This window comes from Bombina bombina, chromosome 2 (assembly GCF_027579735.1).
Source record: "Bombina bombina isolate aBomBom1 chromosome 2, aBomBom1.pri, whole genome shotgun sequence".
Lineage (NCBI taxonomy): Eukaryota > Metazoa > Chordata > Amphibia > Anura > Bombinatoridae > Bombina > Bombina bombina.
This window is the reverse complement of record NC_069500.1, coordinates 599,490,718-599,514,794: the sequence shown is the minus strand read 5'-3', so window position 1 is coordinate 599,514,794 and position 24,077 is coordinate 599,490,718. Positions and strand designations below refer to the sequence as shown.

Genomic DNA, 24,077 nt, shown 5'->3' with positions numbered 1-24,077 from the left:
TCACTATCTCTAGAAGTACTCAGAATTTTATATTCCAACCTTGTGTGGAAAAGAACCATCACTCCTCTAGACGCTTTCGTATATGATGAAAAGAAAGATTCTCCCAGCCAGCGAGCTCTGATCTTTCTATGCTCTTTATCTGATAGGTGGGTTTCCTGTAGACACACTATATCAAAGTCTTTTTTCCCTAGTAAGTTCAAGATTGCTTTCCTCTTTATAGGGGAGTGTATCCCCCCTATGTTCCAGGTCAGTATTTTAACCATCTAACTCATATGAGGGAATCATCGGAGAGGAGGATAGAAGAGGAGGAGGGAGAGGAGAGGAAAGAGAGGGAAAGAGGAGAAAAAAAAAGTAAATAAATTGTGTTTTAACCTCTTGTGATCAAAATCATACCTTATTTTACCCATAGCTATATTTTCTTTCTATCCATACAGATACTAATAGTGTCTATAAAAAGAAATAAGAACTCTTAGGCATATACACAATCTTTCTCTACTTAGAGGAGTAGCCTTGTTCCTCATTCGTCCTAATATTACAGTGATACACAACATTTCGCAAACATCAAACCAAAAATATATAAACCACATGTGTTCAACATCATATATTACTTGATACATAACTATAATTTCTTTATAAACTTCTTAATCTTATGCAAGACATTTCTATCTCACTAACTCAGCTACACAAAACATATTCCAAGTGTATATAAAAAAGGGGCAAAAATACTCTCGGCGGTGGATCACTCGGCTCGCGAGACTGATAAGGCCTAAGCACACACGATCCTCGACACCCTCTCCCGGTGTGCCGACTATAACTACTGATCTTGGATGATCTACCAACCAGCAGATAAATATGGCTTGCATGGAGGAAGATCAGGGAATGCTGCAGGTCCTTTTACAAGATTTGACCCGTCAGTTAGACAATCACTTTTTGGACTTGTCCGATACCCTAGCAACAGCAATGGCGGGAGCAGTTAACGGCACCTCAGATTGCACAGAGCCTGAAGTCCCACTACAGGAGACATTGCCGGAGGGCCTTAAAGCACTGCAACATCAGATTTCACAGCCTAACTGTTTCAGCTCTACCTCTGGGACTGCCCTCCAGGATCGAAGCGACCGTCAACTAGCTGATCTTGTAGTGCTGAGAACTGAGGCTCAGACAGCGTTGGAGTTCCCCACTACTTTCCCGGTGAAGATTTTGCAGTCCCAGACAACACAGGCCTCCTATGCCGATTCAGGCTATCCCAGACTCCTTCTCAGGAGCGACTACGACTTGAAGGACTTCAGCACTTGCCTGATCATGGAGGCAGGTTTTATACGGCCGGGAAACATAACAGCATACTCACATAGGAAGATCCGTACAGACGCTACAGTGATTCAGCCCACTTTAGGGATCCCACCTGGCACCCCCATCGGATCGCAGCACGAGACCCAGCTCATACACAACAGTCAGTTTAGTGCAATACCTCTAGCGCTACTATCCATAACTGCTCCTGTTTTAATGAAGGCAGTAGCCGAGCGGCTGATAAATCTGGCTGACACCCTTTTTCAGTATGATGGGGACTTCCTTGAAGCTCACTGGTGGTCTGGTAGCAATTACGGACATACAGGCACCCTGATAATTCCGACTCACAGCACGGAGGTGTGTAGTCGGCATCAGCAGCAAAGTCTACATGTTAGATCCAGAGGATACAATCTCGCTACTCCGGCTGAGACCTGGGGGTTTAGGAAGAGAGGAGTGGGCTAAACTTATTTACACTATTGGACTGATACCCCGGTATGATAGCCTACCTCCTTGATAGATTCATGGTGACTATATGCCCACCCCAACCCTGAGGTTCATTCTATTCCAGTTTAAGACTTTTTGTTTAGTATGTTTCTCTGTTATATAACTTGCTTGATTTGCAGGACCTTAAATACAGCCTTCCCTTTGCTTAACTGAGAGTAACGAAGCAGATAACTGTTTAAACCTGCATTGTTCTTGATAGATATGTTACTTGTCTCTAGTGCCATACCTCATATGTTTATAAGACTAAGTTTTATATTCCTATATATACTCCTTTATTCACCTATAACTCACCTACAGCAACAGTCCTGCACTAGGCTTTCTCTAACGCCACCCTAACACCTACTACCTCAGCACCTTTTTCCCTGACTTTAACTGCATGTAAGCTTATAGTTAGGTCATAGTTCAATCCATACTTAGATTGGACACACATAAGCCCCAGACAGAATTGTGTTTTTGCGCTAATGGCTGTATGGCATCAGCTCCCACTTATTTCAATTCAAGATAAGGGTCTCTAGACTCCCATCACCATAACCCACCACCTAATATGGTACTTAATGTGGATACCCCACAGATCTGTTGATGATTTTTTGTTTTTATTATACTCGCTCCCATTTCACAACCTAACTAAGATTGTTTTGTTTTACATTGTTCCTAACTCTACCTCATTTTCTATTATTTTTTAACTGAGACTGGGAGATATATATCCTTTATCCTTGTACCCTAATCTATACCTGTTAAAAGATTATAACCAGGCCCTCATTAAGTGCTCACTCACATATCTTTTACATCTCCTTTAGGCGGCTTAGATGTTTTGGACAGTATAGGGTGTTAGACATAACGAGTTTTATACTATATAATAGCCTATACTATAATTAACAGCATATAGTCTCATGTGAACCCCACTAGCCCTAAACCTATTAAAGGAATTAATCAGTCTGGTTGACATAATCTGTACCTCCTCTTAACTTTTACAGCTGACTTTGATGTCCTTTTCAGGTAGTTAGACTATAAACCTTTTGGTTGACTGAGCAACCTCATTCTGTTTAGTTTGCTATGTCTTGTCTGGTCAGAGATGTTTGAACTTATAAGGTCTGTGTGTTTTTCAGATAATCTTGGGCTCTTTTATATCTACTGTGATGGGCTCAATTATGTTACTGTTCAGTGGAATCTATATGCCTATGTTGTTCAAGGGTTTATATTTCTGAGGTTCAGAGTTTGTCATACTGATACAATTACTATCTAAACTGTCTATCTACTTGTTCTTACACTTTGTTTATTTATATTACTAGTAGATATAAACACAATCTCTTTATTATCATTGTACCTGACACTTTTGGAAGGAATACTAACATAACTGTTGATGTGATTGAAAAATGTGTTCTCACAAACTACTGCATAAGAGTATCATTACAATACGAATATTACTGTTTACCAGGTTCCTATTCTAAGTTAAACATCTAGCCATCCTATACCTTATGTCCAATATAAAAGTGAACATGAACTGTACTTAGTCCCCTATTTGTATATTTGCAGAGGTCTTGAGTACTTTATTTACTGGGGAATGTATGCTCTAACTTCTCTCACATTAATAGATGCTTAGGCTGCTTATCCATTTGCATCATCTAATGTTACCATTTTTCAGGCAATGATTCATCTTGTTATGTATAGATGGTATATAGCTGATACTCAAGACAATAATATATGGTTCTATACACCCCCTACAATGTAGATTCGTTTGGGAATACCCCTCTGATGTGCGCTAGCCTTTTTTCCTATATGTCTCTCTAGTTTTATGTAGGCCCTAAAAGATATATGCCTGTTAATTAGCCCAATTATACTTGCCATAACAATTTTTGTTTTTAAATCCCTTGGCCACGCCCCCCCCTTCCCTCTTAAATATCGAGCGGCTCTCGCCCGCTGATCTCCCCCCTAATTTTTCTTTTATATTTACTATTTCAATCTAAACTTTTACTCCACCAAAAAAGAGATTCCATTAAGAATAGTCCATTGATTCTCTCATTCATTGACCAATAGCTATATGATGAGTATTTCCATAAGTGATTATATATTACCACGCAGGAAGAGATTTTCAGCAAGTACTTACCTATCTAGTTATTTACTATTTTCCTCAACAAAATTATTACTGATATGTTTTTCTTCAGCTTGCAAACTTACTGTATTGATTATCTTGTAACATACCAACTGTTTATTCTACACATTCATGTGCACTCTCTGTCAATGGAAATGGACGAATTATGTTTTTGTAACTCTATATAATCTCAATAAAAAAAATATATAAAAAAAAAAAAAAAAGGGGCAAAAAGTGTATTGCCTTTTGTGATCAAAAATTGTATGTTATTTTTCATTGGAAAGAAAAAAAAATAAATAAATAAAGATAAATTGTGCTTTAACCTCTTGTGATCAAAATCATCATACCTTATTTTACCCATAGCTATATTTTCTTTCTATCCATACGGATACTAAAAGTGTCTATGAAAAGAAATAGGAACCCTTTAGGCATATACACAATCTTTCTCTACTTAAAGGAGTAGCCTTGTTCCTTATTCGTCCTAATATTACAGTGATACACACCATTTTGCAAGCATCAAAACAAAAATATATAAACCACATGTGTTCAACCTCATATATTACTTGATACATAACTAAAATTTCTTTATATTGCTCTATAAGCATTTATTTGTAACCCAATGATAACGAAATATCTTGAAACAAACTCAGAAAGAGAAAAAAAAACAAAAAAAAAAACAGATAAGTAAAAAAATAAAAAAAAGTTTTTAGAAACATTTGCCTCATATTTGAGAAAGAGGGGAAAAAAAAATCTCCTGAGCAAACTCAGAGAGGGGAGAAAAAAAAAAATATTAAAAAAGAAAAAAATATAAACATTTACCTCATATTTGAGAAAGAGAAGAAAAAAAAAAAGTCTCCTGAGCAAACTCAGAGAGAACAAATATTTGAGAAAAAGAAAAAAGAATCTTTTCTGTCCGGGGAAAAAAAGAGAAAAAGCTAGATAGAAAAACAAAAAAAAAATCTTTGTTAAATAGCATGTTAGACGCACAAAAACAATTACAAAAGCAATATAATGTAAAGAAGACTCTCATTAAATCATCCCCTTCTTTGATTCATTCTCCAAGAATGAAAGGGCTGCTTCTGGGGAGTCAAAAAAGAAGAAGTCCAAGCCTGATTTTATCCTGAGTCTGGCTGGATACAGCAGGGAGAAAAACAATTTAATACTCTCGAGCAGGTAAAGTTTATCATTGGGAACAAATTAAAGGGGAGAACATTTTTGAGTAAACTGTCCCTTTAGGTCTATTTCCACTCCCCCTGTACCATGTGACAGCCATCAGCCAATCACAAATGCATACACATACCATGTGACAGCCATCAGCCAATTACAAATGCATACACGCTTATTCTGTGAATTATTGCACATGCTCAGTAGGAGCTGGTGACTCAAAAAGTGTAAATATAAAAAGACTGTGCACATTTTGATAATGGAAGTAAATTGGAAAGTTATTTAAAATTGCATGCTCTATCTGAATAATGAAAGTTTAATTTTGACTTGAGTGTCCCTTTAACAGAAGAGAAAGATAAGGTGAGACATGTTTAAAATTGGCAGCAGCACTACTTTATAGAAACTAAAATAGAAATTAAACCATTATACTTATATCTTGAATTTTTAAACAAATATTATATCTGCATATTTTTCTAGGGCTAATTGTTGCTTTGAATAAATTATTATATCTAGCATCTATTTACTGTTTTATACACTTTAAGGTCACAGTTCATGACTTTTGCACATTTTAGAGAAAAGTGTAAATGTATCATATGCATAAAATATTACACTCTTCCCATGCAAGGGAAAGTTACATTGATAGAATTTAACAATAACACAGATTACAAAACTGGACATTTTGTGTTTGCACTCACCTATGGGGGTCTTTGGTGCTGGGTATGATATGTACACACTCTCTCTTGTGAAATACTCTTTCGATCCATGATTTCTGAGCCTAAAATAATGAATGCAAACAGTTCAACGCTTTGAATTTGGAACACATTCTTATTTACAAGACTACAGTTTGTTTTAGGGAGCATCACAATCTTTTTGAAAGGAATAGATTTCCTCCTAAACCACCATATATAAAGCAAGCAACCGCAAACTGATGATTTATTACTGAAATGCTTTGGATGAAACACTACAGTTTGGAGCCTTGCAGCGGGCAGAATGTTGCTATTACATTTTGAAGAAAATAACACCAACCCTAAACTTGAATAAAGTCCTCACCTTAGCCCTAACAACAACCCTTCACTTTGCATGAATTAGCAGGAATTTAATTGTAACTCTTCCTAATTCTGAGAAACAGTTGCAAATTCCCCATTTAAAGGGACATTCCAGACAAAATTGGAAAGGACATGGATGCATTTCACTTTTGAATAGAAACGTGTTTGCAATATATATGTATTAGCAACAAAGCTTTAAGTTAAAGCTATACCTGTTCCAAGAGAGTATTTAAGTATGTGCCGCTCACCAGCCTTTTAACCCCTTAAGGACCGGGCACTTCAGACAAAAACTTCCCCAAAAGATCAGAGCATTTTTAGCATTTTTGCCATCACTGCATTTAAACATAAATAAAATCTTTTTTTTATATAATTACCTATTTTTTATATAATTATCAAAACTATATATATATATTTTTAGTAGACAACCCAAAGTATTGATCTAGGCCCATTTTGGTATATTTCATGCCACCATTTCACTGCCAAATGCGATCAAATAAAAAAAATCATTAACTTTTTCACAATTTTAGGTTTCTCACTGAAATTATTTACAAACAGCTTGTGCAATCAAGGCACAAATGGATGTAAATTCTTCTCTGGGATCCCCTTTGTTCAGAAATAGCAGACATATTTCTGGACTTCCATCTTTTGCTCTCAGTAAACGTATAAAAGGCAAATTAAAAAAAAAACTTTAGGAAAGGAGATCATATGATTTTCAAGTATAATTAATTCAGATGGCTTCCGAAAATGTTTAAATTCAGGTTTTTGTTTCCCCAATTAGACAAATATTAATTAAAGATGTGAGAAGTTTTTTCATATAATTTTCATTAATTTTATAATAAACATATTTTAATAATTGTATTTCATTTGTGAGCAAGTTTCAAAGATAACAATTTGATTTGATCTACATTTATAACTTTTAATTAAACAAAACAAAAACAATTTGGTTTATTAACATGTGAATTAAGCTAATATTGACAAAATATGCAAACAGCTAATTTAAAATAACATTTGAAACAGACAAAACTGATTATTCAAAAAGATGTAGATTTGGCTTTGGCATTGCTTTTTGGTAATTAGAAGGCCGCTAAATGCCGCTGAGCACCACACTTGTATTATGCCCAGCAGTGAAGGGGTTGATTAGGTAGCTTGTAGGGTTAATTTTAGCTTTAGTGTAGAGATCAGCCTCCCACCTGACATATCCTTCCCCCTGATCCCTCCCTGACCCCTCTCAAACAGCTCCCTTCCCTCCCCCACCACACAACTGTCACGCCCATCTTAAGTACTGACAGAAAGTCTGCCAGTACTAAAATAAAAGGCTGCTTTTTTCTTTTTTTATTACATTTTTAAAAATATTTTTTGCAGTGTAGGATCCCCTTTTACCCCCAACCTCCCTGATCCCCCGCCAAACAGCTCTCTAACCCTCCACCCTCTACCTGTTTGCCGCCATCTTAAGTACTGGCAGCTGTCTGCCAGTACCCAGTTGGCCTCAAATAATGCTTTTTTTTAAAAAAAAATCCATTAACCATTTTTTCTGTAGTGTAGCTGTCCCCCCTCATTACCTTACCCCCCTCCCAGATCCCTTTCCCACAATGGATCCCACATAGGATCCACTTGAAGTGCTTTCCCCCAGAGGACATTCCATGCTAAATATATTTTCCATGTCACAATGCTTGTATACTGCACAGTTACAACTACTGCATGTAGGACAAGCTTTCACCTTTGCACTATTTTAAATAAGTATACCTTAAAAAAATAATAAAATACAAAGAATTTCATGTCTTATAGCAAGTCTCATATTTCATGGAAAAATAATAGTGCAACCCTACTAACAACATATACAGCATATGGGTCTGGTAAATCTCCTCTTATATATCTGTGGACTGTGAACCTAAATGGACAATTCTGATCAAATTGTCCTTCTACCTATTGGTTCTCTTTATGTCTTATAAGAGCTCAATCATAGGACCCTCAATTTTATATTTTGCATATAATACATATTTGTATTAGTTACTGTTCCTTGGTTTACGTTACACAAGGGAAATCTTCAGTTTTTTTGTTTTTTAAAAAAAAGGTTTTACATTTATATGGTGAACAGTAAAAACAAAGTACATTAAATAAAGTTGCAAATAAAACTGCCATCACAAAATGAACTACTGCAGAACTTTCTATGGTTTCTGCACAATAACCATTTTGATTTTCCTGTAACAACAATGAGCTCTATTCACATAATATAGATTCCTTGCCAATGAGACTATTCTCTTCCCAACTGTCATATTTAACTGTCTTTTATTTTAATTCAAGAAGATACATGCCCTGATGAACATCTTAGGAACAATCCTTCCATAAAGATGTCTACAATATACAACCTATCCAGTTTTTAATAAAATATGCTATAAAACTAAGTTGGTAGAAATCTTTTAATACATGCCGTTCCCCCCGCCCCTTAAAATGCTATTAAGAACATTCACTAAAAGTGAAAGCCTCACTATAAATAAGTCCCTATGTTTTAAATTTAAAGGGATAAAAAAATTATTTCATGACTCCTGTAAACAATAAATAACTTTTATATTTTAAATAACTTTCCAATTTACTTCTTTTATAAATTTTGCTTCATTCTTTTGGTATACTCTATTGAATGAGCAGCAATGCACTACTGTGAGCTAGATGAACACATTGGCAAACCAATGATATGAGGTATGTGTGTGAAGCCACCAATCAGCAGCTAGTTTCCAGCTTCTGAGTCTACCTATGTATGCTTTTCAACAAAGGACACAAAAGTAAATTAAAGAATAGTAGTAAATTGGAAAGTTATTAAAAATACTATGCTCTATCTGAATCATGAAAGAAAATGTTTGGGTTTCATGTCCCTTTGAACAGATGCTGCTTTCTACCCCCTGAAGTTTCAGGTCCGCCTGAAACTTAAGTTTAGAAGCAGTGGTCATGGCAGACTGAAATCATCCCGATCCGATCATGATGATTAACACCCCCTGATGTGCAGGGGGCGGCATTGCACAAGCATTTCACAAGAAATGCTTGTGCGATGTTAAATGCCGACAGCATATGCGGGCGGACATGATTCGCTGTAGTGAAAACATTTACATTAATGAACTTAACAAAATATGGTGAAATGAAAGAATACTGTGCACAGTTTAAATGTTCGGAAAAAAATATGATCACATTTTAATCATTCAGATAAGGCCCACTGAAATTCATCATGGTTTTAAAAGTCTTAGTAACCACCTGAATATATGGCCTATAATACTTAGAGGAGCATACTTGTTTAATGTTCAGTGTCTGGGTATACTTTGTATACAATATACTCTGGTTTTCTGTACAACCATTTAATATTCCCTCTATTTGATCCAGATATTGTATTATATTGTCATAGATCATAAGATTTTAAAAATATACCCTGTAAATACTGCAAACAGTCTTTTTAAAAACAATTTAAATGCAATTCCAATCAATTAGTGAAATTGTCAAATCAATTTTAAGAACCAGTGTTGTGTTGTAATATAGCTGGACTTCCAGTATATTTTTTGCTCTCACTAAACTTATAAAAGGCTAATTAAAAAAAAAAAACTTTAAGAAAGGATACCATATGATTTTCAAGTATAATTAATTCAGATGGCTTCCGAAAATGTTTAAATTCAAGTTTTTGTTTCCCCAATTAAACCATAATATTAATTAAAGATCTGAGAAGTTAATTGTTTCATATAATTTTGATTAATTTTATAATAAACATATTTTAATAATTGTATTTCATTTGTGAGCAAGTTTCAAAGATAACAATTTGATTTGATCTACATTTATAACTTTTAATTAAACAGAACAAAAACAATTTGGTTTATTAACAGGTGAATTAAGCTAATATTGACAAAATATGCAAACAGCTCATTTAAAATAACATTTGATACAGACAAAACTGATTATTCAAAAAGATGTAGATCTTCAAAAGCCTAAAAATACTTAGAAAAACAATTGAAATTTTTTTTTGTGGCTGATTGAAATAGTGGTGTTGAATTGTCCCTGTGAAAAGTATGGGGGGCAATTCAATTTTAAAAACTATTAGATAAATATTGACGTTGACAAATTGATTGAAATGGGTTAAAATTTGGAAACCCAGTTAGTGTTGCTTACAACATTATTTGTTTTTGACTGTTCATTGTATCATCTATCTATCTATCATCTATCTATCTATCTATCTATCTATCTATCTATCTATCTATCTATCTATCATCTATCATCACTTTATAATTGCCTTCATCATTTTATAATTTATTGCTACTGGTCATTTGAGTTGACATAGTAAAACCTTATTATATTATCCAACATAATATCGCTTAAATTAGCTACTGATTATGGATGCTAATCACTGAAATCTGAAATGGGGCTAATTGAGTTTATGGGCTTTATTTACTAACTGCCAGACGGACAAGGGTGGGGATCTCTGTCCCTGTCTGCCTGGCATTGCAGATAGTGGGCATCATTTATCATTGCACAAATCGCTGCTTGTGCAACCCCGCCCCTTGCTCGCTTGCTGTCAATCGCCCACCTTAGGATTGGCGTTGTAGGTTAAGAAGCAGCAGCCTTATTCACAGCTTCTTAAATTGAGCCCTATGTGTGTGTGTTTGCAATTGGATAGAGTGGTGTTAAACAATCTGATTGACATTTGTCTATAGGCAGGATGGGTAAACTGGGTATGGTTATCAAATCTTTTTTAAAACTTTTTAAACTATTTATATATTTAAACTACTGTTTTAAAGTTTTCAGTCATTGATGGAGAAAGCAACAGTTTCACAGTCCATGAAATCATTGTCTATAAGAAGAATCTGATCACCTTCTATGGGAATTAAACAGTTATCATACTGTAAATTGTGAAACAATCGTGTCAAGATTCAGAACGAGGTTTGGCACCAGTTTCCACTTGGGACCAGAAGTGCTCAGCAGGTCCCGAGCAGTAATTCTACCAGAAATATATACCAGAAAATCTGATCTTTAAGGGACATATTTCTCTTTTTATCATGAATATGACAGCAGCTGTAAAAAAAATTGTGCAATAAAGGTTAAGTAAAAAGTGCCTTAAAGGGACATAATACTCATATGCTAAATCACTTGAAACTGATGCAGTTATACCCATAATACCCAAATGTTTAAACACTTGAAAGTGACGCAGTATATCTGCACAAAGCTGACTAGAAAATATCACCTGAACATCTCTATGTAAAAAAGGAAGATATTTTACCTCACAATTTCCTCAGCTTAGCAGAGTAAGTTCTGTGTAAAAACTTGCTCAGCTGCAGGTAAAAAACTGTCATCTCATGAGATTTCACTTAACTCTCATGAGATTTCATTGTAAACTTCCTTAAGCTGAATAGGGAAATAATATGAGTGTGCACGAATGCTCGCTCCTTCCGCTGTCCCAGGACAGACATACTGATTTGCTGCTTAGAAGTCCTTTACAATGGGATGTGGCTACTGAGAAACTTTTGAGGTAAAATATCTTTTTTACATAGAGATGTTCAGGTGATATTTTCTAGTCAGCTTTTTGCAACTATACTGCATCACTTTCAAGTGTTTAAACATTTGGGTATTATGGCCCTTTAATGTAATTTGAAATTAACATAATGTGCTTTATTGTGTACATCTGGGTACTGGGGCTCTGTGATAGGGAAAGCTTTCATGCAAAAAGTTAGCTTATTCTTAGAAGAAAAAAAGAAAGAAAAAATAATTTTTGTAAACATTCTCTTTAAGATGGAACAGAGAAAAAAAGGGTAACCTTTTGCCCTGTTCAGTTACCGCAGTTACCATATTCCTAGTGGTTATTTAAGTCCAATTAGCTATCAAGGTTTATTTTAGGGTGTATCATTAGTGTCCAGTTGCGTACACGCGAATGAATAGTATTTTGTTCAAGTGTGTTTGTGCTTGTGTATGAATGTAAGTCTATTGAAATGAATGTGTTTACGTGGGAACAATGTTTGTGTGCACACTTAAGAGTGTGTCTGTGTGCAAGTGTCTGTATGTGAGCATAACACGTATAAGTTTACAAGTGTTTAAGAGAAACACTGTGGGTTAGATTATGAGTGGAGGTCAAAAGTTTGCACCCGAGCAATAAGGGGTATATCGCGAGGGTTTGCGCTCATCAGGCTTACTGCTCATATTATGAGGTAAAAGTAAATGCGTTGGCGTGAGCGCAATCACGATTTACACTAGAATCATTACCGTGACTTCAGAGCTTTGGTTAACTGTTTCACAAAACATAAAAGTGTCACAAAACGCATCAAAAATACATTGCAAAGTACACTTAAACTCATAATAACACCATCTAATAAAAAATATTTTTAAAAGAATATTGCACGCAAAAGTTATAAGGGCTCAAAGATACGAGATCTTAGGTGTTAGAAAAAAAGGCAGACAAAGGGCTTTAACATTGAGATACATACATACACATCTTTATGTGTGCAAGATTTATATATAATAAAGGTTTTAACTATGTATTTACTGTAAATATTTCACATACTAATGTTCTGCCCATAGCAGAATATGTTCTATGTAATTCTTAATAGATTTTCCTATATAAATCTGTATATACCTATACCTATATATAATCATGTACATATAAATATATATATATATATATATATATATATATATATATATATATATATATATATATATATATATATAGGTATATATATATATATATATATATATATATATATATTGTACCAAAAAAAAAATCAGATATATGCGTGGACATATTTATTTATGAATAAATATAACATATTCTTTCATGTGCAGAACATTGGAATATGAAATATTCATATTTTTATGTCGGGTAAGCACAAATGAGAATATGTGATCTGTTTGTGCAAGAGTGGGGTGTATTTTTCCACTTTTTTCTCTGCATTGACTTCTATGGGGGAATACGTGAATGCACACGCGATATTCTAAGTTCGGATCTTTCTGCTAGTCAGGTCAACGAGAGAGCAAAAACAGCTAGTTAGCTTTTAAATCATAATACGAGCACAACCCGACGAACGCAAAAATCTTACTTCTAGCACAATTAACCCTTAAGTGGAAGCGTTAATTTGCACTTCACTTGTAATCTGGCCCTGTGTGTATACTAATGTGCCTCTGGGTGTAATTTTGACATCTGTGCGTGTGTGTGAATGTGTGTTTGTGTTCCCTCTGTGCTAGTGAAATTGCAAGCATGTGTCTTTCTATGTGTGCTAGTGAAATTGTAAGCATGTGTCTTTGTGTGTGTGCTAGTGAAAATGCAAGCATGTGTCTTTTGTGTGTGTGCTAGTGAAATTGCAACCATGTGTCTTTGTGTGTGTGCTAGTGAAAATGCAAGCATGTGTCTTTGTGTGTGTGCTAGTGAAATTGCAACCATGTGTCTTTGTGTGTGTGCTAGTGAAAATGCAAGCATGTGTCTTTTGTGTGTGTGCTAGTGAAATTGCAACCATGTGTCTTTGTGTGTGTGCTAGTGAAAATGCAAGCATGTGTCTTTGTGTGTGTGCTAGTGAAATTGTAAGCATGTGTCTTTGTGTGTGTATGCAGTGAAATTGCAAGCATGTGTCTTTGTGTGTGTGTGCAGTGAAATTGCAAGCATGTGTCTTTCTATGTGTGCTAGTGAAATTGTAAGCATGTGTCTTTGTGTGTGTGCAGTGAAATTGCAAGCATGTGTCTTTGTGTGTGTGTGCAGTGAAATTGCAAGCATGTGTCTTTGTGTGTGTGTGCAGTGAAATTGCAAGCATGTGTCTTTGTGTGTGTGCTAGTGAAATTGCAAGCATGTGTCTTTGTGTGTGTGCTAGTGAAATTGCAAGCATGTGTCTTTTGTATGTGTGCTAGTGAAATTGCAAGCATGTGTCTTTTGTATGTGTGCTAGTGAAATTGCAAGCATGTGTCTGTGTGTGTGCTTGCACATAAGCACACACATGAATTCACAATTTCATTAGATTTTTTTTTATTAAACTTGTTTTTCTAAATACACAAAGATATAGATTTTATTGTTAGTGGAACTATTAAACAACAAACTAAGCTATAATAGTTATGTAGATTGATGCTGGAGATTTTAACAAATAATCTAATAAATGCGTTATTTATTTCAGTAAAGTCTGATAAGCTTTTACTGGAAGTATTAACCAGTTGTTTATTACCTGCCCTGGATTTCTGTTTGTTAGCCAAACGTTAGGCTTTCTGTTCTTATACTCATATGTAATGTGTAGGTTATGGGTTGTGCATTATTTTCCTTTTTTACTCCCCAAGGATTTACTTCCATCTTGTTGAAGTACTATGCCAAAAACAGAGCTCTTTCTTCACAGTAAGAATGGCTACAAATCTAATTTTATGTTCTTGTTTATATTCTAGATGCAGAGAAATAAAAAAAAAATACAGGGCACACATTGATTCTACAGCTAGCCAGGAATACAATAACATACACAGCACGATCAACTAACAGCACAAAAAGTTGAATTACTCCATAAATATTAAAATGCTTCATAGCTTAGCAAGAAGTACACGAGATGTCACAGTAAAACTACTTATTTAACACATACATTTACTCCCATGTTTTAAATGTATTTTAGACAATACTTTTCTAAATCCAAATCAATTAAAGTTATATATATATATATATATATATATATATATATATATATATATATATTTATATATATATATATACACACACACACATATATTGTAGTGTTAAATAAACATTTATTAAATTAGTCATTGGTCAGAACACAGATATTTTGAATATAGTCACAATCTGAGCCTAAAATACTAAACTTGACTAGTAAATCCCTATAGCTATATGTGCCACATACATTAATTTTACCCATATACAGAATATAACTCCTTATATGTGCACTATATGTATATACTATATATTCCCACATGAACTAAATAAACAGGTGGTTAAGTCAAAATGCACATTTGGTGACTTTTACTATTTTTTTTATTTTTTATTATTATTATTAGTACAGTTACAACGATTTGCTGTAAAGCATAAATTGCTATACTGTACAATTATAATAAATGTAAAATGCATCTTTAATTAAATAATATAAATAATATGTTCTGTAACATGACATATTAGCAAGAAAGATACAGCATTTATTTTCCCTAAAAGCTAAATTCTAAATATATAATGTAGATGCTTAAATTAATATTATGAACACATGATTCAAGCATATGTAAAAATACACAACTACTATAATATTGACAATAAACATTAAATGCATATCTATATACCCCCTCTCTCTCTCTGTATGTGTGTGTATATATATATATATATATATACATATAATGCTATGAATATAAATAAAGATGAAGACAACATTTTCACAATATATGTAAGCATAGAAATTTCTCAAACTCCTATTCTATCAGTGGGTCTGAGTTAATTATTAAGAGTAATTGAATGTAATAATGTATTAAAAAATGCTTAAATACCCTTGATCCGTCAAATATAAAATAATATACATAATATATAAAATAATAGTATAGTGCTTTACCAAAAATAATGTCTATGTTTGAAATATGTACCTCTGAATATGTGTATATGGATTACATAGAATAATATATATCGCAAGCTTTTTAAAGTTTCTAGTCTATTTCTATTATTCATTTTTGTGAAATAAAATACAATTTTACAAGGTATGAATAAACAGGATCTATTATTTACTTAATACAGCGCTACTCATGCATATTTAAGTAGTAGAACATTTACCTGAGCTCCAGTCAGAGTGAGCCGAAAGGCAGCTCTGGGAAGTGTGCATTGCCCACGTTAGTTTGCTGCTGACCAGTATGCTATTAACATATTCATGAGTCATGACCGCCTACTGCAGAAGTCACTTGTTCTATTCTAACCCCACTGTTGGTAAAATAGGCAGTGAACCTGAGCCCATTAGCTACATGGAATGTACTGCTGTGGGATTAACATCATTAAAACTTCCATAGACATTTATGGCAGCCCCCAAATACACTGCATTATTTGAACATCTAATCTGACGCCAAAAGAAAAACAAATCCTCTAAGAGCTTGGGTTTAACTGGCACAAGCCCTGACAGGCTGGGCTTTTTCTTTTTTTTTTTTCTTTTACCTCTCCAGAAAGCAAGCTTGTGAAAGTATGATAAGGTGCATATGCTTCTAAGAGCTTAGACCTGAAAAGAAAATTATTTTTAAGTAGCTGTGCAATAAAGCTAGGAAGAATCTGCACACACAAGAGATATTATTAATTTCTGAATAATAAAGCAGTGTGTTAGTATACTGTTGTGAATAAACATATAAGCTGCATAGCTTTCATAAATATATTAAATTCCAGTGATAACCGTAAACAAGATTTTTTCCTCCAAAAAAATAAAAAAAAATAACATGACTGTGGACAGTTATTAATGCTTAATATGAAAGAAATTAAAATAAAATGTAATAACTACTACATTATGTATAATAAAACCTTTTTAAGTTATTGTACCCAACTTTCCTGTAAATTACTGTTGATTTTTCCCCCACTACCCCCAGTGAGGTTTGTAGTGCATTCTGCAAGATACAGAGTCCTGAACCTACAACATTATATCCTGTAAATATTTTATCAGTGCAGAAAGTGTAGGACATATATCTGTTCCTTATAGGATCTTTGTTATTGCAGTGCTTAATTGTTATGCATATATAAAAAGATGCATTTTTTAACTTTGTGGAAGTTTGAGCAGTGAAATAATTTTAATAACTAGTTAAAAAAACTACAAAAGTTATATTTCATATCTGAGTAGTTATTAGTCTTCTTGGCACTCTTAGCAAAATCATCAACAAATTTCTTATCACCTTGATATGCTTCTTAGTTATTATTCTTATGGTTAGTTTTGGTAATTTTAGAAAAGTTCACAAATGTTTATAAAGTGCTAGATCACAAGTTCACAAATGTTAGAAAAGTTTGCATGTTTATAAAGGGCTATATTACAAGTGGCGCGGTAACAATAGTGCAAATATATGAATATTGCGGCCGCATTAATTTGTGTCCATATTAAATGTTGAAATTAAACTCTTCTGTCGAGCACAATCAAATTTTTATATATAAATATTTATATACTGTAAATATTTAACATTAGAATGTTCTTCACATACAGGAAAATGCTATTTTAATTTTAAATAAATATTTCTATATACAGTATCTGTATATACCTATATATCTATTCCTATAAATATATAGGTATATATATATATATATATATATATATATATATATATATATATATATACCTATATAATACATTAACATTGTCCCATATATATAGAAATATGTATCTCTGGTGTTAGAAAACAAAAGGCAGGCAAAGGGCTTTAACATTTAGATACAAACATCCACATTTTTAAAGATGGCTATGTATGTATGTATGTATATATATATATATATATATATATATATATATATATATATATATATATATATATATATATTTACATATGTATTTATGTATTTATATATGTATGTATGTATATATATATATATATATATATATATATATATATATATATATATATATATATATATATATATATATATATATATATATATGTATATATATTTTTACATATGTATTTATGTATTTATATATGTACCAGATTCCAAAAAAGCCTTTAATCCGAAAAAGGAACATGTTCCTTTTTCGGATTAAAGGCTTTTTTGAAATCTGGTTACTGTGTTGCCTGCTTAATTAGTATCACCATTTACCCCTGGCCAGGTTTGGGATACTTGGACTGTATACATTCTCACTACAGCAGTGCACCAGGCAGCTGTTTGGATGGTGTGTGCCACTTTCTTTATATCATATATATACTGTATATACAGTATATATATATATATATATATATATATTTTATATACCTATATATAATCATCTATCTATCTATATATATATATAAATATAGCTATATATATATATATATATATAAATATATATATATATATATTGTACCAAAATACCAACAGATATATGTAGAAATATGTAATTATGAATAAATAGAATATATTCTGCTATGTGAAGAACATTAGAATGTGAAATATTCATATTTTCATGTCAGGTTAGCGCACATGAGAATATGCTATCGGGTTTGCGCGCGAGTAGGGTGTTAGGTTTTTGCACTTGTTAGGTGAGCATGCCAGAGAAAACAGTTTACTTTCATTTCATAATACAAGCACAACCCGAGGCACGCAGCGGTAGCGTTAAATAGTACTCCACTCGTAAGCTGGCCCACAATCTTTTTCTACTACTACAATGTAATAGAGCTGAACACAATGGCCTTCCAGATTCCTAAAATAAATGTTTCCATTTATTCTTAATTGTCATCATTAACAACCTACAATATATCCCAATGCATTTCATAAAAATAATTTAAATATTTGATAAAAACATAATGCATTGTATTGTATTAATGTTATCTGCAAAACATTATTTTGAGGAAGAAATAATTAAACTAGGGCAATTATGTCTATATACAGGGCACATATTTTGATAAAACAATCTCGTACTGCACAAAAAGTCAAATGCATGATAATCAAAATATACTGAAGGTGGCGACATCTACCACAATACAGTAATATTAAATAAAATATAAGCTGAGTAAAAGGTTAATACTCTTCTCTGTATAATTAATAAAGAAAAACACAAAAAAAGTCCAGCTTTAAGGCTTGCTAATACTGAACTTGTTAGACAGGAGGCTGTGTTCTTTAAACCATTTGGAATTTGATTACGCTGAGCATTCCATTTTTCTGCCACAGCAGGTTCTTGTAACAAGACTAGCTGATTATTACTTACACATTGTTTCCATGAGATTTCCTAAAGTATTTCATTTAATGCAGATTACAGTTAGTATTAAGCTGTGTATAATTGAAGCCTAGAAGCTTCATTAGTTGATATACAGTAACATTAATATATATATATATAAATAAAAGTGTGTTGATCTTGGCTTGCACATATTACTGGCAAAGGGATAATAAAATAAAAATATAACTCCATATACAATGTTTTATTATGAATAATGAAACAATGCTTTACATTTTCATTATTCATGTTGCTTGAGTTGCCTAAAATGGAACTCTACAAATGTTTTTTTTTATTTCCAATGCCCCAAAATGTCTTGCGTTCATCCAGCATAATCCAAAACCCTAACCCATGAACTCTGTTTATAGTAATTGCTTGATCTGTTTAAGAGCTCATTTAAAGGGACAGTATAATACAAAATGTTTCTTGTTTAAAAAGATAGATAATCCCATTACTTCCCATTCCCAGTTTTGCATAACCAACACTGTTATATTAATACACTTTTTACCTCTTTAATCACCTTTTATCTAACCCTCTGCAGACTTCTCCCTTCTTTCAGTTCTTTTGACTGACTTGAATTTTAGTCAATCGGTGTTGTCTCATAAATAACTCCACGGGAGTGAGCATTATGTTTATCTATAAGGCACAAATGAATTAGCGCTATCTGTGATAAACTGTCAAAATTCACTGAGATAAGAGGTGGCCTTTAAGGGTTTAGAAATAAGCATATTTGCCTACCTAGGTTTAGGTTTCAACAAGAATACCAAAAGAACAAAGCAAATTGTATGATAAAAGTAAATTGGAAAGTTGTTTAAAATTGCATGCCCAATCTGAATCATGAAAGTTGAATTTTGAGAAGACTGTCCCTTTAAATCTTTTTCTAATTTGCCTTTGCAAAGGAGAAAAGATACATTATAGTCAAATGACCCTTCAAGGGGCAGAAAACCAGTGCATGCTTTCCTAACAATTGCATTGTGTAGCGATTATTTGTAGTGTAGTGCTTAAATGTTTATATATCTAAAATATGTTAATAAATTAAAGGGACAGTCTACACCAGAATATTTATTGTTTTAAAAGATAGATAATCCCTTTATTACCCATTTTCTAGCTTTGCATAACCAGCACGTTATATTCATACACTTTTTACCTCTGTGATTATCTTGTTTCTAAGCCTCTGCAAACTGCCCCCTTATTTCAGTTCTTTTGACAGACTTGAATTTTAGCCAATCAGTGCTGGCTCCAAGGAACTCCAAGTGCATGAGCACAATGTTAACTATATGAAACACATGAACTAACACCCTCTAGTGGTGAAAAACTGTCACAATGCCCTGAGCTAAGAGGCGGCCTTCAAGGGCTTAGAAATTAGCATATGAACATCCTAGATTTAGCTTTCAACTAAGAATACCAGAACAACAAAGCAAAATTGGTGATAGAAGTCAATTGGAAAATTGTTTAAAATTACATTCTCTATCTGAACAATGAAAGTTTGCTTTGGACTAGACTGTCCCTTTAACAGTTCCAGCCTTATGTATTCTTTAAAACCAGTAAGAGTGATTTACCAATGGCACTGCTTTAATATAAGACAATTCCCTCATATAATATGTGATATATTTGTTATCATAAAATGGGGGTAGGTGCTTGTACTGAAAACAATTTTAATAAAAATTCAGTAGAGAACTGAAGCGGGAAGTACATTTGTAAGTACTCTGTACGTCATGAAATATTTTATACAAATAGCTCCTCCATGTGAGAAATAAGACAACTTTTATTAGAATTAAAGGTTAAACAATAATGATGTTTAAAAACACAAATGTTATCTTTTTAAATTAGAACTATTATAGTTATATCACGTGGTTTGGATCTTATAACACTGATAGAGGTTCAAATATACCTCCAGGGACGAAAATCAAGACTGTAACGGCTAGATTTAGAGTTTTGTCGGTAACGACCCGAAAAGCTAACGCTGACTTTTTTCTGGCCGCACCATAAAAATAACTCTGGTATTGAGAGTCCACATAAAGGCTGCGTTAGGCTCCAAAAAAAGGAGCGTAGAGCATATTTAACGCAACTTCAACTCTCGATACCAGAGTTGCTTACGCAAGTGGCCAGCCTCAAAAACGTGCTCGTGCACGATTCCCCCATAGGAAACAATGGGGCTGTTTGAGCTGAAAAAAAACCTAACACCTGCAAAAAAGCAGCGTTCAGCTCCTAACGCAGCCCCATTGTTTGCTATGGGGAAACACTTCCTACGTCTGCACCTAACACCCTAACATGTACCCCGAGTCTAAACACCCCTAGCCTTACACTTATTAACCCCTAATCTGCCGCCCCCGCTATCGCTGACCCCTGCATATTATTTTTAACCCCTAATCTGCCGCTCCGTAAACCGCCGCTACTTACATTATCCTTATGTACCCCTAATCTGCTGCCCCTAACACCGCCGACCCCTATATTATATTTATTAACCCCTAATCTGCCCCCCACAACGTCGCCTCCACCTGCCTACACTTATTAACCCCTAATCTGCCGACCGGACCTGAGCGCTACTATAATAAAGTTATTAACCCCTAATCCGCCTCACTAACCCTATAATAAATAGTATTAACCCCTAATCTGCCCTCCCTAACATCGCCGACACCTAACTTCAATTATTAAACCCTAATCTGCCGACTGGAGCTCACCACTATTCTAATAAATGTATTAACCCCTAAAGCTAAGTCTAACCCTAACACTAACACCCCCCTAAATTAAATATAATTTACATCTAACGAAATTAATTATCTCTTATTAAATAAATTATTCCTATTTAAAGATAAATACTTACCTGTAAAATAAATCCTAATATAGCTACACTATAAATTATAATTATATTATAGCTATTTTAGGATTAATATTTATTTTACAGGTAACTTTGTAATTATTTTAACCAGGTACAATAGCTATTAAATAGTTAATAACTATTTAATAGTTACCTAGTTAAAATAATAACAAAATTACCTGTAAAATAAATCCTAACCTAAGTTACAATTAAACCTAACACTACACTATCATTAAATTAATTAAATAAAATATCTACAATTACCTACAATTAAACCTAACACTACACTATCAATACATTAATTAAATACAATATCTACAAATAACTACAATGAAATAAACTAACTAAAGTACAAAAAATAAAAAAGAACTAAGTAAGTAAGTAACTAAGTAAATATTTACAAACATAAGGAAAATCTTACAACAATTTTAAACTAATTACACCTACTCTAAGCCCCCTAATAAAATAACAAAACCCCCCAAAATAAAAAATGCCCTACCCTATTCTAAATTACTAAAGTTCAAAGCTCTTTTACCTTACCAGCCCTGAACAGGGCCCTTTGCGGGGCATGTCCCAAGAAGTTCAGCTCTTTTGCCTGTAAAAAAAAACATACAATACCCCCCCCCAACATTACAACCCACCACCCACATACCCCTAATCTAACCCAAACCCCCCTTAAATAAACCTAACACTAAGCCCCTGAAGATCATCCTACCTTGTCTTCACCATACCAGGTTCACCGATCCGTCCTGGCTCCAAAATCTTCATCCAACCCAAGCGGGGGCTGGCGATCCATCTTCCGGCGGCTGAAGAGGTCCAGAAGAGGCTCCAAAGTCTTCATCCTATCCGGAAAGAAGAGTAGATCTGGACCGGCAACCATCATCTTCCAAGCGGCATCTTCTATCTTCATCCGATGAGGACCGGCTCCATCCTGAAGACCTCCACCGCGGACCCATCTTCATCCGGCGACGTCCAACTGAAGAATGACGGTTCCTTTAAGGGACGTCATCCAAGATGGCGTCCCTCGAATTCCGATTGGCTGATAGGATTCTATCAGCCAATCGGAATTAAGGTAGGAATATTCTGATTGGCTGATGGAATCAGCCAATCAGAATCAAGTTCAATCCGATTGGCTGATCCAATCAGCCAATCAGATTGAGCTTGCATTCTATTGGCTGTTCCGATCAGCCAATCGGATTGAACTTGATTCTGATTGGCTGATTCCATCAGCCAATCAGAATATTCCTACCTTAATTCCGATTGGCTGATAGAATCCTATCAGCCAATCGGAATTCGAGGGACGCCATCTTGGATGACGTCCCTTAAAGGAACCGTCATTCTTCAGTTGGACGTCGCCAGATGAAGATGGGTCCGCGGTGGAGGTCTTCAGGATGGAGCCGGTCCTCATCGGATGAAGATAGAAGATGCCGCTTGGAAGATGATGGTTGCCGGTCCAGATCTACTCTTCTTCCCGGATAGGATGAAGACTTTGGAGCCTCTTCTGGACCTCTTCAGCCGCTGGAAGATGGATCGCCAGCCCCCGCTTGGGTTGGATGAAGATTTTGGAGCCAGGACGGATCGGTGAACCTGGTATGGTGAAGACAAGGTAGGATGATCTTCAGGGGCTTAGTGTTAGGTTTATTTAAGGGGGGTTTGGGTTAGATTAGGGGTATGTGGATGGTGGGTTGTAATGTTGGGGGGGGGGTATTGTATGTTTTTTTTTACAGGCAAAAGAGCTGAACATCTTGGGGCATGCCCCGCAAAGGGCACTGTTCAGGGCTGGTAAGGTAAAAGAGCTTTGAACTTTAGTAATTTAGAATAGGGTAGGGCATTTTTTTATTTTGGGGGGCTTTGTTATTTTATTAGGGGGCTTAGAGTAGGTGTAATTAGTTTAAAATTGTTGTAATATTTTTCTTATGTTTGTAAATATTTTTTTATTTTTTGTAACTTAGTTCTTTTTTATTTTTTGTACTTTAGTTAGTTTATTTCATTGTAGTTATTTGTAGGTATCGTATTTAATTAATGTATTGATAGTGTAGTGTTAGGTTTAATTGTAGGTAATTGTAGGTATTTTATTTAATTAATTTATTGATAGTGTAGTGTTAGGTTTAATTGTAACTTAGGTTAGGATTTATTTTACAGGTAAATTTGTAATTATTTTAACTATTTTAGCTATTAAATAGTTCTTAACTATTTAATAGCTATTGTACCTGGTTAAAATAAATACAAAGTTACCTGTAAAATAAATATAAATCCTAAAATAGCTATAATATAATTATAATTTATATTGTAGCTATATTAGGATTTATTTTACAGGTAAGTATTTAGCTTTAAATAGGAATAAT

General features: G+C 33.9%; 1 protein-coding gene across 4 annotated transcripts in view; it reads right to left on the bottom strand.

The window, feature by feature from the left end:
• TRPM3 (transient receptor potential cation channel subfamily M member 3) overlaps positions 1-24,077 on the bottom strand; it is an 814,585-nt gene that overhangs the window by 517,734 nt on the left and 272,774 nt on the right. For all 4 annotated transcript variants that reach the window (XM_053702508.1, XM_053702509.1, XM_053702510.1 and 1 more), the window contains exon 2: positions 5,737-5,816. In XM_053702508.1, coding sequence (XP_053558483.1) covers positions 5,737-5,816 — 80 coding nt within the window. The remainder of the gene's footprint in view (positions 1-5,736; positions 5,817-24,077) is intronic.